This window comes from Gallinula chloropus (genome assembly GCF_964237585.1).
Source record: "Gallinula chloropus genome assembly, chromosome: 28".
NCBI lineage: Eukaryota > Metazoa > Chordata > Aves > Gruiformes > Rallidae > Gallinula > Gallinula chloropus.
In genome coordinates, this window is record NC_140113.1 from 799,216 (window position 1) to 817,093 (window position 17,878).

At 55.9% G+C, this 17,878-nt stretch overlaps 1 protein-coding gene and 1 long non-coding RNA gene across 2 annotated transcripts; both read right to left on the reverse strand.

The window, feature by feature from the left end:
- Positions 1–4,321: 4,321 nt before the first annotated feature.
- Positions 4,322–12,715, reverse strand: LOC311201695 (class I histocompatibility antigen, F10 alpha chain-like; the record flags this gene model as incomplete). The annotated part of the gene is made up of 9 exons (XM_084276124.1): positions 4,322–4,389; positions 5,116–5,379; positions 5,868–6,012; positions 9,443–9,563; positions 9,742–9,771; positions 10,279–10,669; positions 10,746–11,021; positions 11,829–12,092; positions 12,622–12,715. 9 exons carry the CDS (start codon positions 12,713–12,715, stop codon positions 4,322–4,324), a joined length of 1,653 nt encoding a protein of 550 aa, XP_084132250.1.
- Positions 12,716–13,214: 499 nt separating this feature from the next.
- Positions 13,215–14,219, reverse strand: LOC311202015. Its single transcript, XR_014617896.1, has 3 exons — positions 14,124–14,219; positions 13,937–13,994; positions 13,215–13,496 (listed from the first exon to the last, which is right to left on the reverse strand). It is a non-coding gene; the product is annotated as an uncharacterized lncRNA (long non-coding RNA).
- Positions 14,220–17,878: the final 3,659 nt, after the last annotated feature.

Sequence of the window (17,878 nt, forward strand, 5' to 3'; positions counted from 1 at the left end):
CAGTCAGTGGAGTGTGAACAGTGTCTGTAACCAAGTAGCAGTTGTTCAGCTTGCCGCCTTTGCAGTAACAAATGTCTCTAATCAGTGGGATTTCACCCAATAAACGGCTTCACCTGAAATTCGTATCGAATTGGGTGTTGCTCATTGCTGGTCTCCACAGGGATGGAGCACAGAAATAGAGGGGGACATGGAAACACAGTGTGGAGGGCGTGGGACATTGAGTGGGGCACATGATGGGGAGACATGGGGAATGCATGGGGACCCAGAGGTGGTAGAGAGCATGTGGAGATATGGTGGAGGGAGGAGTTGGTGACAGCCGTGGGGACAAGGCTGCCTGATGTCTTGGAGGGCCACCTCCAACTCAAGGATGTCTGGTTCTGCTACCTTGAGCAGCAAAAGCCCATCCTCAAGGTGGGCATGGGGGAAGGACGGGGGCTGCAGGGACAGGACAGGAGGGCATGGTGGGGAGGGCATGGGGATATGGACTTGGCAGGGATAGTTTGGAGGCATAGCAGGGGGACAGACATGGTGGCAATATGGCAGGTGGACATAGGGACAAGGTGAAGAGGGCATATGGGGACACAGATGTGGTGGGGGCCATGGGGACATGGCATGGGGATAGAGAGGTGGTGGGGAAACTGTGGGGACATGGCAGGGACAGTGGGGACACAGTGAGGACATGGCAGGAAGGGCATAGGGATATGGATGTGGTGGGGAGGGTGTTGGGACACGGTGGGAACAAGGTAAAACTGCATTGTGAGGGCTGGGGGCACTGGGGGAGGGGCCACAGGGTGTCACCTCTGTCACCCAGAGTGTGTCCCTCAAGCTGCAGCTTGGAGAGATGCTGGCGGTGGTGCCCCCCCCCCGGGGGCAGGGAAGATCCCCCTGGTGTCCCTGGTCCTGTGCCTGTGACACCGAGAGCTGGGCAGGTGCTCTGGGACAGTCACCCCCTCCCTGACTACCAGTCCTCCTACCTGTGCGGCCAGGTGCTGCCACCACCCGTCACACACGATGTCCCCAACAGGTTTGAACTGTCACCTGCTGCCACCACCCATCCTCAATGTGTCCTTACTGCCACCTGCTGTCACCACCCATCCCCAACGGGTCCCCACTGCCACCAGCTGTCACCACCCATCCCCACCACAGCTCATCAGCATGCTGTATCATCAACCATCCCCAAAGCATCCCCAGATATCCCTGCCATGCCCATGGGACATCCCCACCATGTCCCTGACATGTCCCCAGCCGTCACCACCATGTCCCAAACACATCCCTGCTGTGTCCCCAGATGTCTCCCCCACATGCCCAGCTGCATCCCCATTGTGTTCCCATCTCCATCATGTCCCTGCCATGTCACCACTGCATCCCTGCCGTGTGCTCAGTTTTCCCTTCCATGTCCCTGCCAAGTCCCCTGCTATGTCCCCTGCAGTGAGGGGGGATAGAAATATAGACACTTACTTCGTTAGTTAGTTGTTTGTTTATTTATAAAGCACCTATTGACAAACATTCTTTGGATCCACTCTGACAGCAGAGGGAAGAACAGGAGTCAGCCTGTCAGTCCCTCAGCGCTGCTGCTTCCAACAGGTTTAAAACCAAACAGCACAAGACTTTGCTGCCAGCTCGCTCGGCTGGTGTTTAATGCTGCTGCTCCATCAGGGAAGCAGTACTGCCACACCCATCCCCAACATCTCCTTCTGCATCCCTGCTGAGAGCCCAGCCCTTTCCCAGCCCTGTTCCCATCACATAACCTGCCATATCCTCACCATGTCCCCCCTGGCATCCCTGCTGTGTCCCCAGCCATCCCCTCTGCTGCATGTGGCTGCCATCCCCCAGGAGCCACTGCTCTTCTCCCGCTCGCTCCACGCAGCATCGTGTATGGACCGGAGAGCTGGAGCCAGGCGCAGGTGACAGTAGCAGCCACCCGGGTGGGTGCCCACACCTTTATCACCCACCAGCCCTGGGGCTATATCACAGGAAGGAGATTACCCCCAATCTCACTGTCCCTGTGTCCCCAGCCTCACCCCCATCTCACACAGAGGTGGGTGAGCTGGGGATACAGATCTCGGGGAACAGTGGCAGAGGGTGGCCCTAATTCAGGCCCTGGTGATGGATTCTCGTGTCCACTGTCCTTTGTACCAGGAGGCTTCACTGCCTCGATTCCAGTGCATCGTTAACCTTGATGCATGACCTGGGCGATGGCTGCAGTGCTCAGGTCAGGTGCACCCTCCATTGTGAGCCCATCTGTCCGTGGTGTTTCTGTCCCCATGTCCCACAGGCCCATGGAACTACGAACAGCTCATGACGACCTTCCCACTCCAGATCTACCTGAGCATCTCCAGTTTTAGCCACCTGGTTTCCTTGGTCCTTGTCTTGATGGTCTCCAGGGACACAGTTCTTGGACATCTACGTAATGGGGGTCTGCCCAGGCAGCAGTGTCCAGGCCCAGCTGCCTGGCTGTGACTGCTGCAGCTCCCCATGAAGGAACAAAGATGGAGAGAGACTTTTACCAAGGCCTGGAGTGGTAGGACAAGGGCGATGGTTTGCTACTGAAAGAGGGGAGATCAAGGTCTGCTTGTAGGTCCACAGCCCAGGGAAGTGCTCTGGGTCTCTGCCAAAATGGTGGGTACTCTTCTGAGAGCAAAAGTGTTCTGACAGAGAAAATCTCCCCTGAGACTCCTGATGCATCCACACAGACAGAAGGTGTAAGGAAGGAAACTGCAGTACAGGCAGGAGGTGTTGGTGAGTGCATGCACCCTTCTCATGCCGAAAAGGTAAGTGCCTGCACAAGGTGGGCACAGGGTGATGATTGGTGGCATCAGGTGCCCGAGCTGCAGGGAAGAAAAAGAAGATGAAAAAAGACCTGTGGGGACCAAGGCAAAGGTAGTTCAGTAAGGCAAAAGCAAAAGCCATGTGGAGAAGCAAAGGAAAAACAAAAGAATCATTCGCTATTTCCCATCATCAGGAGATGCCCAGCAACATCCCGGGCAGCCGGGCTTCAGTACGCGCAGTGGCTGCTCCAGAACACAAGCATGGTCAGTAATAAACCATGTGCTGGAGCAGTGTGGTCAGCTCTCTGCAGGCAGCTCCCAGCCTCTCCAGCTGGTGAGACCACAGGGCCACATCCAGCTGCCCCGGTTGCTCATGGAGCAGTAAGACTGAGATCACTGCAAGGATGGCAGGAAGAGACAGTGTCACCCTGGGAAAAGACCCTGTCCCCAACCCTCTGTTATGGTTGCCTCAGCATCCGCCGCAGGCAGCCCAGTGTCGCTCTGACCATGGGTCTCAAGGGGGAGCACAGAGAGCTGGGCCTACCCCATCCACCCCCCCAGTCCCATGTCATACCTTTGGCCAAGCTGCCAGAGCTCCCATCCATGTCTACGGGGGAGAAACAGCTGTGAGCTGCCACCTCATGCTCGCTGTGGGCACAGTGCATGTAAGAGAAGAGGGGAAGAGGCATGAACATCCACTGCACTTTACCCTCAGGCTCAGGGGCTCTGCAGAGAGTTGCGTCTTGTGCCCACAGCCCCTACCAGCCCCCCCAGGCTCTGCCTTCCTCCCACACCCTGGGGATTTACCTGGTCTGTACCTCCAGATGATGAATCCAGTGATGCCAATGATGACAGCCGGGATGGCAAGGGGAACAACCACCCATGGCACGATGGATGATGAGTTGGACTCTGGCTCTGGGGATGAACAGGGTGGTCAGGAGGGGAAAGGGAAGCCCCCAGCCCACTCTTTCATGTGCCCAAGGCCACCAGACTCACACCACACAGAAACCCCTGGCTTGGACAGGCTGGCGTGCTCCACATGGCACCGGTACTTGTCCTGCTCCCCAGGATGGGCCTTGATGGACACCCAGGTGTAGTAGGTGCCATCACTGTTGGGCATGATGCTGCCCTGCTTGGTCTTGTGGTCCCTGACCTCACTGTCCTTCAGCCAGCTGATGGTGACGGGCCGTGGGTAGAAGCCGTAAGTGCGGCAGTGCAAGGTCAGGATCCCCTGGGTCTCCTTCCCGGAGACTTGGACCGTGGGGGGCTCTGGGGAGGGGGTGGCAGTGAGGGCTGGCACACACATCCACGCTGGCTGCTCTCCATGGTCCCCATCTCCTCTCACCTTTCCTCTCCAGCACGGTCTGCCTGTAGCTCAAGTATTTCCTCAGCCACTCAGGGCAGGTGTTCTCCAGGTAGTGCTTCATGTGCTTAATGACAGTTCTGTCTGCCTCCCAGTTCCTCTTGGTGATTTGTGCTGCTGCATCTGCCGCAGTCAATGTCATCCTGTCCTTGTCAAAGGCAATGAAGTCCCTCCCGTCGTAGGCAATTTGTCAATACCCCCTGGTGCTATTGTCCTCCAGGATGTCACAGATGACTGTGCTCTGCAGTGTGTGAGCCCCTGAAACATGACCAGGGAGATGGGGCTGAGGGGCTGCTGCAGCACTGGGCCTTCAGTGGGGCAAGGACCCCTGGCAGCACCCCCCACTCCAGCCCTGTGTGAGGCTCGAGGTAAGCAGGCACAGATACAAGAGCTGCCCCCACCCTGCCCAGGGTCCACAGCACTTGGGGCATCACATACAGCTGTGACACAGACCCCTTGTGCCAAGGGTATGGCTGGGCTGGCACCCAGCCCCATGGCACAGTGTAACAGCAAGGGAATGGGACAGAGTCCTGAATGCTGGGAGAGGGATCAGATAGGAGATGGCACGGGTAGTGGGAGCCCCTCTGGCTCTGAGGTGGGGTGTACAAAGTACCATAGGAATAGTGCGGGGCTGGGACACAGGGTGGGATCCCCTCTGAGAGTTCTCAGGTTCTGAGAGTACTCACTGCCACAGGATGGTGAGGGCTGTGATGTAGCACCCAGGTCTGGGATGGGGTGCAGGGCATGGTGGGGAGAAGGCCAGAATGTGCTTGGTGGGGCACTCAGAAGCCTCCCTGGATCTGGCACAAAGTATGCCATGGAGTGTGGGACTGGGGGACAGGGATGCATGGAGCCCTCTGCCAACAGCACTGGGCTGGGAAGGATCGGCACATCCCAGGGCAGTAGCATGAGGAAGGGTCTTCACGGGGGAGGAGGGAGTGGAGATCTCCCATCCCACAGAGCCCCTTCCCAGGCCACACTCACCCCCACTTTGGTTGTAGCAGTTCTGCAGTGTGTCCAGGTTCACAGTGTAAATCTCCTGATTGTTCTGTTCAATCTGAGTCTGCTGGTCCCAGTGCTGCTGGTCCAGGTTGGCCGCCATCCAGTCTGCCCGGGGCACCGCCCTCCCCTTCTCGCTGTCGTAGCGCACAATGAGGTTCCCGTCCACGTACCCCATGGACACAAACTGGGGTACTCCTGGGCTGGGCTCTGACACTATGGTGTGGAAGTAGCACAGGGACTGGAGCTCTGTGAGGACACGGGGGGCAATGAGGGGTAGGGGGTGCAGGGTGAGGGTGCCCATAGTGATGGGGTGCAGGATTGGGTGGTGAGCCTGGGTAGCAGTTCCAGAGCAGAAGATTTTAGGTGTGGGGTTCAGCTTCAAGGGGAAGTATCTGGTTGGGGGAATCTGTGTCCAGGAAGGGGTCCCCTTTCCCATGAAGGGAAGCCTGGGGGTCATGGTGACAATGAAAGGGGACCCTGGCAATGAAGAAGCCAAGGTGCCCAGGAAGTGAGGTCTAAGGGGGTCCTCGGCATCAAGGAGAAATAGATCTGTGGGAGCATCTGGGAAGGGGATGGAAAGGGCTGGAAAGGGGAGTGTTCCGACGGGGCATCTGGTGTTCAGGGAGTGTGACCAGGGGTCCCTGTGCCCCGGGGTGGTCTGGTGCATGGGGAATGGAGAACAGTTGTCAAGAAACAGGATCCAAGGGGGTTCCCGGGTCCCCACCCGCACTCACCATAAGCCGCCCAGCCGAGGATCCCCAGCAGCAGCACCCCCAGCACCCGGCCCAGCCCCAGCGCTCCTCTCTGCTCCAGGTCCCTGAATGAGCCCTGCTCTGAGACAAATTTTGCTGCAAGCCCCACTCCAACCTCCGTGATTGGCTGCGCCACAACCCATCCGCCAATGGCAGCCTGAGACACTTCTTACCAGTTACTTCCCCACAGGACCACCCAGACCCCCAACCCCTCCTTGGGGATCCAGACCCTCCCATGGCCCCACTTCACCTATATCCCCCACCCTGGGGACACCCCTGGGCCCCCCAAGTAGCGGTTCTTCCCGCCTACCCCAGCCCTTCTCCCCTTCCCCTGGGGCACCCCGGCCTGTCCCAGGGAGGACCCAGGTGCCTGGTGCCCCATGGCTCCCCCCACCTGGCTTTGACACCCTGGGGGTCAGTGAGTGAAACTGATGGGTCAACAACAAAAACCTCCCAGGGAATGTGGGCACCCCCCAGGGTTTTAGGGAGCTGTCCCTTGCCCCCTGTTGTGGTTCTACCCCGGCTGAGAGCCGAGATGCACGCAGCTGCCTGCTCTTTAAAAGAAAAGAGGAGGGGGAGAAGTGTGTGTGGGGGGTGAGGCAAGGGAAGGGAAAAGGAAGGGGCAAATAACAACCCCAAAACCAAGAAACCAAAAGCCCATGGGTTGGGATAAGGATAGTTTACTAAAATAGCAGAAAGATAAATATAACAATGCTGACAGGACTTTAGAGCAAAAAATCTATGAAACTGTTGATACACAATGCAGTTTCTCACCGAACCCACAACTCAGGCCACCCAGAGCCGCCCCACAACCCAACTGTCCCCCAAAAACCGCACGTCCTGGAGCCACCCCACTCCTCCTCCCATCAGCCCCCTTTATACTGAGCATGATGAAATTGGCATGGAATACTCTCTTTGGTCAGTTGGGTCACCTGTCCTGGCTTCACCCCCCCGTTCTCATGAATAGAGAAATATGAAGAACTGAGAAAAGTCCTTGACTGTCTGACAGCAACTAAAGACATCAGGGTGTTATCAGCACTGCTTTCATTTTAACACCCAAACACAGCATTCTATCCGCTGCTACAAAAGAAGTTAACTCCATCCTGACTGAAACCAGGACACCATGCAACACATCTCTGGGACAGGAACCTGCATAGGTAACATACGGGAGCTAAAACGAAGGTTTTGCAGCTCTTTCCTTCCCACAATAAATAAAACTAGCAAAATGTGGGTCATTCCCTCAGCAGGGGCCCGGTGGATATGCTCAAGAACAGGCCTTACTCCATGTGTATCCCTAAAGGTGTTTAATGCTTCTAGTGAATACTGCGTCCAGGTTATCATTGTCCCAAGAATATTATATCATTCAGAGAAAGTAGTCTATGATCTGGGATATGGGAATGCCCCATATCATAAAAAGGGAGCCCATGACTGCCATCACAATAGCCACATTATTGGGTATTGGGGCAGTGGGGGCAGGGACAGGAATAACGTCTCTTAACGAACAACAACAAGGTTTCAACTCCCTGAGAGCAGCAGTAGACGAGGATTTGGAACGCATTAGTCAATCACCGCATTAGAAAAGTCTCTGACTTCACTATCAGAGGTAGTGTTACAAAATAGAAGGGGAATGGATATTCTTTTTCTACAGCAAGGGGGTGCTCTGTGCTGCTCTAGGAGAAGAATGTTGCTTTTATGCTGATCACACAGGGGTGGTATGAGATATGATGGCTAAACTGTGGGAAGGTCTCGAGAAACGCAAAAAGGAAAGGGAGGCTCAACAAGGATGGTAGAGTAGATTAGAGGCGGCCCATTTAATGCTGTTAAAAGGGCAATATGAACACCTAGACGAGGCTGAAAACAGCAAAGGAGAGACTCTAACTCTCTCTAGCCCGAGAGACTGTTGCTCGGTTTGAGGAACAAAAGGGTAAAAACTAAAAGGGGGGAATTGTAATAAATAAGAACATAAGGAATTTGTTCTCAAACCAGCAGATGGGGTGAGGATTAATACACCCGGTTACACAAGGAATGCAAACAGCTGGTACCTGTGGACCCAGAACCAGGGAAAGACAAAACCCATTCCCTGATGAGAATAAAACCAGAAGAAGATCCAAAATGGATATGAAACAATGTCGGGGCCACACAGTGGGACGTGACATTTTTGCACCCCTGTCTGGCCGAGGGCAATGTAAAGTTTCTGGAGGGAAAAGGGGGTTGAGCGCTGGGTCTAGCGGTCCTGCAGGTGCCTTCCCATCACTTAGTTACCCGGTGTGACATTGAAACACCCATGGGTGATGCAGCCGCAGTGACTGTTACTGGCTGAGCAGCTTCAGCCAGTGACAGAACACGGACCAATCATATGGAGGAGTGGCTGCTCCGCAACAGTATATAAGCATGAAAACTGAAGAGGGGGGTGCGTGCCGTTGGTAGAGCAAGAAGCATCCCAGCCGCCCAGCGCTGTTTGTGCCTGCTTATTGCTTGCTCAAATCAATTCTATTTGGATATTTTAAATCGAGCGAACAATTTGTCAACTCATGTTTATAACATTGGTATCTTCAAGGCTGTTCCCCTGTTAGGGTTAAATTGTGTAGCTGCTCTCACGAACCAGCTCACACGGCTACAGCCGGATTCTACTAAAATCCAAACCAGGCAAATACTGTCTGTGCTCAAAACACACAGATTCTCCTTATATTAGGGCGGTATCACAGAGTCACACGGTTGGAAAAGACCTTTGAGCCCATCAAGTCCAACAGTTCCTGTCCTGTGCTGAACCATCTCCCTGAGCCCCTCATCTCCCCGGCTGTTAAACACACCCAGGAGCGGGGACTCAGCCCCCCCCTGGGCAGGACACTCCTGCTCCAGGCCTCAACCCTGCTCAAGGGCCATTCCAGGCCCTGACCCTGTCGTAGGCCCCTGTTCCTTATGCATCCCAGGCCCTGAAGAGGCTCCAGGTTTGATCCAGTCCCTGACACTGCTCAAGGCCCCTGTTCCAGGCCCATCCCAGACCCTGACCCTGCTCAAAGCCCCTGCTCCAGGCCCATTCCCTCCACTCTTCATATGATTTGACCTCCAGTGCCTTCCCCAGCCTGGTTGCCCTTCTGTGGACTCGCTCCAAGACCTCAATGTCCTTCCTATGGTGAGGAGCCCAGAACTTGACCCAGCACTTGAGGTGCAGCCTCACCACTGCCCAGTACAGGGGCACAATCACCTCCCCAAACCTATTGGCCACATATTTTTGATACAAGCCAGGATGCCATTGGCTTTCCTGACCACCCGAGTACACAGCTGTCTCAAGGGCAGTCACTGTCACCCAACACCCCCTCGTCCTTCTCTCCCTGACAGCTAATGAATTGTCATGTATTAATTCACTCATTACTTGATTCATGACAGTTAACTGTTTCAAGCTACAGTGGTATCAAGCTACTCAGCATTATTAAATATCATGAAATCAAACAAATTGATCACTTCCAACCTGAAAATTAAAACACTGGTAAACAACTAACTGCCCAATTATCAAAGCATTGCAAATGAAGCGTGTCCCCGACCATCAGAGCCAGTACCGCAGCAGCGTGGGCAGGCGCAGCATCAGCAGGTCTCTGCATCAGCACCTCTGTGTGCAGCCAGTGGGAGAGCAGGGCCCACATCCAGCCCTCCCCCCCAGACCTTCCTGGAGCAGTTAAGCTGCAAGGACACAAGGAAGAAACAGTGTCACCCAGGGCCACCTCCCTGTCCCCAACACTCTTCTCTGGGGGTCTCTGCATCCCCCTCCCCAGCCTGAAGTTGCTCAGGCCATGGGTTCCATGGGGGAAGCACAGAGAGCTGGGGCTGCCCCATCCACCACCCTGGCCCCACAACATACCGGTTGTGACGGCGGTCACCCCGTCTGTGCCTGTGAGGGAGAAAGAGCTGTGAGCTGCCAGCCCTGTGCTCACTGTGGGCTCAGTGCACATGCCAGGAACCGTGGCCATGCTGCAGCCACTGGCAGAGCAGGATGGCACCATGAGCACTGAAGGGGAGACACCCCCTCTGCCATACATCCCCACTATGGGGTGGCACAGAGAGGAAGGGGGTGGGGTAACACCAGCAGCAGCCAGAAACCAGAGCCACGAGACCATCCTGGCACTGGGCAGTGGCTGGAGCCATACCTGACCCTGGTACTCACTTGATGCCTTCTCACAGCCATTCCTCCCTGCAGAGAGAAAGAGGCATCAGCATCCACCGTGCTTCACCCTCAGGCTTGGGAGCTCCCCAGAGCGCAGCATCTCATGCCCACAGTCCCTGTCAGCCCCCCAGCCTCTGTCTGCCTCCCACACCCTGAGGCTTTACCTGATCTGCACTTCCAGACGACAAATCCAATGATGGCAATGACAGTCAGGACAGCAATGGCAACAGCCACCCAAAGCACACTGGCTGATGAGTTGGACTCCAGCTCTGGGGATGAGCAGGGCAGTGAGGAGGGGAAGGGGAACACCCCCTAGCCCACCCCTCCACATGCCAAAGGCCACCAGACTCACCCCACGCAAAGACCCCCGGCTCAGCCAGGCTGGCGTGCTCCACACGGCACCGGTACTTGTCCTGCTCCCCAGGATGGGCCTCGATGGACACCCAGGTGTAGTAGGTGCTGTCGCTGTTGGGCACGATGCTGCCCCGCTGGGTCTCCTGGTCCCTGACCTCACCGTCCTTCAGCCAGCTGATGGTGATGGGCCGTGGGTAGAAGCCGTAAGCGCGGCAGTGCAAGGTCAGGATCCCATGGGTCTCCTCCTTCGACACTCGGACTGTGGGGGGCTCTGGGGAGGGGGTGGCAGTGAGGGCTGGCACACACATCCACACTGGCCACTCCCCAGGGTCCCCATCTCCCCTCACCTTTCCTCTCCAGCACGGCCTGCCCATAGCTCACATATTTCCTCAGCCACTCAGGGCAGAGGGTCTCCAGGTAGTGCTTCCTGTGCTCAGCGACAGTCCCATCCAGCTCCCAGTTCCTCTTGGTGATTTGTGCTGCTGCATCTGCTGCAGTGAATGTCATCGTGTCCATGTCGAAGGCAATGAAGTCCCTCCCGTTGTAGGCGATTTGCCAATACCCCCTGGTGCTATTGTCCTCCAGGATGTCACAGCCGTACATGCACTGCCATGTGTGAGCCCCTGAAACACAACCAGGGAGATGGGCCTGAGGGGCTGCTGCAGCCCTGGGCCTTCAGAGGGGCAAGGCCCCCCAGCAGCACCCCCCACTCCAGCCCTGTGTGGTCCCCAAGGGAATTGGGCACCGACACGACACCTGCCCCCACCCTGCCCAGGGCCCACAGCACTCAGGGTGTCACACAGAGTTGTGATACAGACCCCTTGCACCCTGGGCATGGGTGGGCTGGCACCCAGCCCCATGGCACCCTGGGACAGCAAGAGGACGGGACAGGATCCTGAATTTTGGGGGGGCAGGGACAGGAGGTGGGATGGGTTGGGGGAGCCCCTCTGGCTCTCGGGTGGGGGGCACAGGGATGGGTTGAGGGACCCCCTCTGGCCCTGGGGTGGGGGATACAGGGATGGGTTGGGGGAACCCCTCTGGCTCTGGGGTCGGAGGTATAGGGATGGGTTGGGGGAGCCCCTCTGGCTCTGGGGTGGGGAATAGAAAGCACCATAGGAATGGGAGGGGGTGGGGCTGGGACATGGCATAGGACCTCCTCTATTTTTGGGTGTCTCCACTGCCATGGGGACAGTGAGGGGTGGGGTGGGATGTGGTAGCCAAGCCTGGGAAGGGGTGCTGGGGACTGGGGTGGGTTGTGCTGGGTTTGGGGGGCCTCCCCAGCTCTGGGTCAAGACACCCCCTCAAAGCTGGGAACCTGATGACAGTGGCACCGGGCAGGGCAGGGTGGGCACAGGCCAGGGCAGCAGCATGGGGCAGGGAAGGGTCTTCTGCGTGGGGTGGGGAGCTCTCCCATCCCAGCCCACACTCACCCCTGCTCTCGTTATAGCGCTCCCACAGTGTGTCCAGGTCCACACGGACAATCTCTTGATTGCCCTGTCCGATCTGGGTCTGCCAGTCCCAGTACTGCTGGTCCAGTTTGTCCTTCATCCACTCTGCACCAGGCACTGCCCTCCTCGTGTCACTGTCGTATCGTGAAATGAGGTTCCCGTCCACGTACCCCACGGACACAAACTGGGGCACCCCTGGGCTGGGCTCTGACACCCCGACATAGAAGTAGCGCAGAGAATGGCACTCTGTGGGGACATGGCACCCAGTGAAGGGTGGGGGGCACAGGGACCCTCGGGGCAGGGGGAATGGGACTGATGGGGCAGCGAGATGTGTCCAGGAGGGGTTTTCCCTGCCTGGGAAGGGAAGACCGGTGGGTCCCCGGTGTCAGTGATGAGGGGGGGAGTGGGGGGGGCAGGGGGGTTCCAAGGCGAAGCAGATGGGAAGCGGGGGGAGGGGGTTGGAGGGGGGGAAGGTGAAGGTGGAACAGGGGGTGGGGAAGGGGAGGGAGCATTCCGAGGGGGCTCCTGCTGTCCCGTGGGAGGGACTGAGGGCTCCCTTTGCCCCAGGGGAGTTGCCAGGGCCCAGAGAAGGGGAGCCCGGGATGGTCCTGGTTCTCTGGGGTGGAGGAGGGTCAAGAGGGGTCCCGGTGCCCAGAGAATGGAGCACCGGAGCCCAGGAAAGGGGGCCCGGGGGAGGATCCCTGAGCCCAGGAAAGGGGGTCCAAGGGGGTCCCAGAGCCCAGGGAAAGGGCTCTGGGTCCCCGCCCGCACTCACCGCACGCCGCCCGGCCGAGGAGCCCCAAAAAGAGCCCCAGACCCAGCGTCCGGCCCGGCCGCAGGCCCGGTCCCGACGCCCGGCCGGGCCCCATCGCTCTGCTCCGGGGTCGAATGAAGCCAGTGCGACCACCGAGCCCCGCTCCGGGACAGACCTCGCGGACAGACCTCGCTGCCAGCCCCGCCCTGAGCCCCGCCCTTGGCTGTGCCAATACCCGCCCTCCAATGGCAGCCCGAGACGCATCTGACGTCACCTGGCGCTGGGCAAGCTGGCAAGTGAAAGCGAAAGCGCCGAAAGCAGCGCGGGGAAGGGGGGAAATGGCGGGCAGAGCCCTCTCGTAATCTCAGCCCGGGACCCCCCATGGGGCCGCTCAGCCCCATCCTCGACCCCCTCCTCAGGGTCCCAGACCCCGCCATGGCCCCACTTCGCCCGTATCCCCCAGCCTGGGGTCACCCCTCGGCCCCCCGAAGTCGCGGCTCTTCCCCCCGCCCCAGCCTGGCCCCGCTCTCGGCCCCTTCCCCCGGGCTCTGAACCCTCCAAAAGCCGCAATCAAAACTCCGCAGCCCCGGGGGCTGTTCAGCAGGGACCCTTTATTGCAGCGCCAGGCAGACAGGGCGGCATCGCTCCTCCAGTGTCTGCGCCCTGTAAACAAACCCTCCCCCTCTGGACACACACTGACCACACACAGGGGATAGAACATGTAAGAAAAGGCCAGGGTTATGCAAATTATGTACAGAAACTCATTTACAGAAACTGCTGCCAGATGGTGTGTGCCCAGGGACACTCGGGGGGCCTTCAGGGATGAAGGCTGGACGTCTTCCTCCCCCTCAGCGAATCCTCTTCACGGTTTCCTCCAGAGATTCTAAAACACATTCCTGGGTTCAAAAACAGCACAAACTCATAAGTGACCCTTTTTAGCTCAAAGTAAGACAGACTCTGTCTCTTAATTGGTCGTTGGTCTCATTATTTATTCCTCCCCTATCTTCACCTTGGTATCTTCAAGGCTGTTCCCCTGTTAGGGTTAAATTGTGTCACTGCTCTAACGAACCAGCTCACACGGCTACAGCTGTATTCTACTAATATCCAAAACAAATCTATTCTTAAAACACAACTACTGTATATTCTCAAAACATACACATTTTTCTTATATTACAGTTATATTCATTCATTCATTGTCTCTTAAGCTACATCTACATCAATCTATTCAGCATTACTACATTTCATTGAATCATTCCCCCCTTTTCATTATCCTTACAAATTCTTTTGTAATCTCAAATGATTCTCTCGTGGTTTGGTGATTTTGAAGAGTATTTACCTGTCTCTTCTTGATGGCTTATTTTGTTTGTCCTCCGATCTTCGCCTGTTCTAGTGATCTGTTTACAACACAAAGAACATTGAATCCCCACACAAGAAATTAAAACTAAGATACTTCTCATAAGAACAAATGTGAAAAGTTTGAGCCAGGCAAAGTTTGGGAGCCAGGAAGTAAGTATATTCCAAACCTCTTTAAATCCCCACGATGTATCAACCTGAGCTACTTGGTGAAGAATTTTTCTTTGTTTCCACATATTACCTAAATCTGCTTAATTTTCCTTTCCTCGATTTCTATCTGCGCAACAGCTTTGGCTTGTTGCCATGCACACACCTCATTCCTTGGCAAGCAGCAGAGCTAATGCAACCCCATTTTGTCTAACTATGTTACTTAAGGAGGAAACTTCTAATTGCAATCTATGGATAGCATCACTGATGTCCCTTTGGAGTAACTCCATGCTGGCATACATATTAACTCCATCTTTTCCAATTCACTTGCTCCAAGCCATGGGAGGAATGCCCTTGCAAAACCATGAAAAGCAGTTGCCTGTACTACTAGGGGATGTATTCTCCTTTTATATATTTTCCTTCAGCGGGTCTGTAGAATTCCTGCTGGAGGGTGTGAGTGATTAAATATTCAGTCTCCAGGAATTAGGTATCCTAAAGTACATGTTCTGCTCCATTTATGTGGTGACACTTTCCAGGCCTTTCCATCTCCACGTCGCCACCATAATCCTTTAGGAATACAGTCAAATGAAAAAGCTCCTCTCAATCCCTGAACTACAGGGAGCTGACACCCACTTGCTGTGGAAGTGTTTTGACAAGAAGCTTTTCCTTTCCATGGGTCAAAACACAAACTGCAATTTAGGGCTGTGTAATTCACATTAAAGTCTCCTCATTTTAAGGCACCTGTATCATTTTTCATTATGATTACAGCTTTTCCCAGACTTTGCAACTCAAACTTGGGATTGACATTCCTTAATTTGTTCTTACAACTGTATGATGTCGGGATACTTGGCATCACTGTAGCTGTTCCCCAGCACAATGTTTTTCCACTGGGAAATTTGACCAGGCAAACACTCCTTCAGTCGCTTGAGAACCTACAGCCTCTCCGCTATCTGGAGCCAGAGAATCTTTCTAGGAGTTATAGGGCCAACTCCAATTAGCAGATGCCACTGGTATTCCAAAGAGGGGCAGTTCCATGTTTTCCTTGGGCAGTGCTGTACATATCCAACAGCCAGATAAGTTCAAAGCTCATCCAGTAGCTTGTGTCAGCTGTACATAAGTGAGGAGACCGACGATGGCCAGCACATGCAATTCCATATGAATTAAGGTGAAGCTGCTTATTGAGAGAAAGCACACAGATTTTATACACCTGTTACTACAAACATGGCAATTAGATGACTGCTAATTGCTTACAAACACTGGTCACACTAAGTGGATTGGTTAGGAAATACAACAGGTTCTGATAAGCACATCCTATACTTCACCGTTATTAGTTTCTCTTTGATGTCTGAAACTATCTGCACATCTGCTATGCCAACCATTCATCAAGGCTGGTTCATGAAATGTTCCCTTACTCCCAAAGACCTTCCTTCTGCAAATCAGAATCTCCTAACTGATATGAGCCCTCTCCTTTATATACAGCATGGTATAGCCTTCCAGCTTTGAGGGCTGTCAGGCAGTTCCTGACATGCTCTTCCCCATCTCACACTTCTCCATCCTCAGACAGGATGAGTTGGGATGAGCCGTGTCAGGATCCAGGGTCACCACCTCGGCAGGGACAGAAGGAGCTAGAGCATCAAGGGCAGAGCTCAGCACTGGGAAGGTTTCACCTTGGGCTTTCCCAGCCCCAGGGATGGCGGATGGAAAGGACAGGCAGGGAGGGAAAGGACCGAGCACTGAGATCTCAGGACAGGATCCCACTCTGTGCTGGAGCTCAGGGACACTCACCCAGGGCTTCATCCCATTTCTCTGGAAACCAAAGAGAAACCATGTGTGATCAGGTGGGACATCTTGCCATCCCTCAACTCCCCATGAGGAGCCATCAGAGCTCGGGCACACCCCAAATTCCTGTTTGGGAAGGGAAAACCCCCCAACCCCAGGAATGGCTCCTTCCACCAGACTCACCCAGTTCTTCATCCCGCCCCTGGAAAACAAAACCAAGAAGCAACGTGTGACCAGAGGGAAACAACCACTCACCCGATGGCAGATCCCACAGGAGCACACAGAGCTCGGGCTGATCCCCAGCTCCTCCTTTTTGGGGAGTAGGAACAGACCACCTGGATCCAGTAAATGGCTCACTACCAGCCACACCCCCACCAGCCCACCCAGGCTCTCTGGAGCTCAGCCCCAACATCAGGAACTGCCCAAAGCCAGGTCCCTGCCGGGGGCTCCTGTGCCTGGAGGTTTTGCTGTGGGAAGGGGCCAGAAGGACTCACCCGTCTCTCTGGACAGCAGCACTTAAAAGCAAAGCCAGAGGAAGAGGAGGTCAGGGGAACAGCTCCAGGGGGTCTCTGGGACCTTCCTAGCAGCCAGGAACTCTGGCTGTGCTCCCTGTCCTCCCGCCCACACCCCACCATGTCCTCGTCCCCTTCCATCCTTCCCAAAGAGCTTTTGGATGGAAGCAACACGTGTCTCGGGGGCAAACGCACCTTTCCATCTCCAGAGACAAGCTCCAAGGCCAAGGAGCCCAACGGAGAGCCCAACAGAGAGCATGAGGTGCACGCTCAGACTGGCCTTCGAGGGATGGGCATCATGGAAAAAGAGAGCTGTGAAACAAACAGATCTGCAGATAAAGGGGCTGATTTCCACTTGTGTCTGTGGAGAGAAGGACCAAGAGACCCCCACCCCACAGCCCCATGCAGCCCTTGTCCCGTGAGCACTGGCCTCAAGGGGACAGAGTCCTCCTGTGCCCCCACACCCCCACACTGCACCCCAAGCCCAGCCCAAAGCTGCTCCAAGCAAGGCAGCCAATCCCCGCCCTGCTCCAGCGCCGCAGGGGCTGGCTGCAGCCATCGCACCGGGGATGCGCAGAGACGCCTCCTGCTCCTGGGCCAGGCGGTGGTTCCTGACCACACAGGACCAGTTCCCCTCTCTGCTCCACGTCACCACGATGGTGTCTTCAGTGTCAAACAGGCCCCTGACATCAGGGGAACGTCTTTGGGAGACCGAGGGGACACGGTGCCTGTCGGGGTCTTTCCACAGCACCTCCGGTTGTGGGAACCATCCAGCCGATCGACACAGCACCCGGATGCCTCCGGCCTCGTAACCCTCCCGAGAGAGCTGAGGGACAGAGCCTGTGGCTGGGGAAGAACACGGGGTTGGAATCAGGTGGGAATGGGCTCAGCTCCAAGGGCACCACCGCATCCCTGAGCAGACCCCTCACAGCTCCCACCAAACCCACCCCAACTTGTGCAGGAACCACTGAGCGTTGATGCCCAACAGCCCCAGATCTCCCACCAAAGCTCCCAGAACAGCAAGACCGAGCTGCCCAGCTTCAGCACCTCAAGGCATCGTCTGCACCCCTCCAAGCTTTCCAGACACCGTGCCAGCTCTCCTGGGGCACCAAGGGATGGGACACAGGTCTGGCAGGGACAAATGGGCCCAGGGACACCACAACAACCCCTGGAAACACTGCACCACACACAAACCTGACACCTCCAGGTCCACCAAAGCTTTTCCATAAGAGGCACTGTCGGTCACAGTGCAGACGTACTGACCATCATCAGAGGGTCTCAATCCAGAGATTCGCAAGTCCAGGCTTCCTCTGGAGAGACCATCTCTGGCCAACTGTGTCCTCCCAGCATATTCCTTCATCTGATCCCTGGACAGGTCCTCCCCATGTCGGTAGTGGTGCACCGTTTCAGAGACCCTGTGCTGGATCCACCTGATGTTCCAGCCCTGAGCATCCATGGCTGGGGACAAGTGACAGCGCAGCACAACG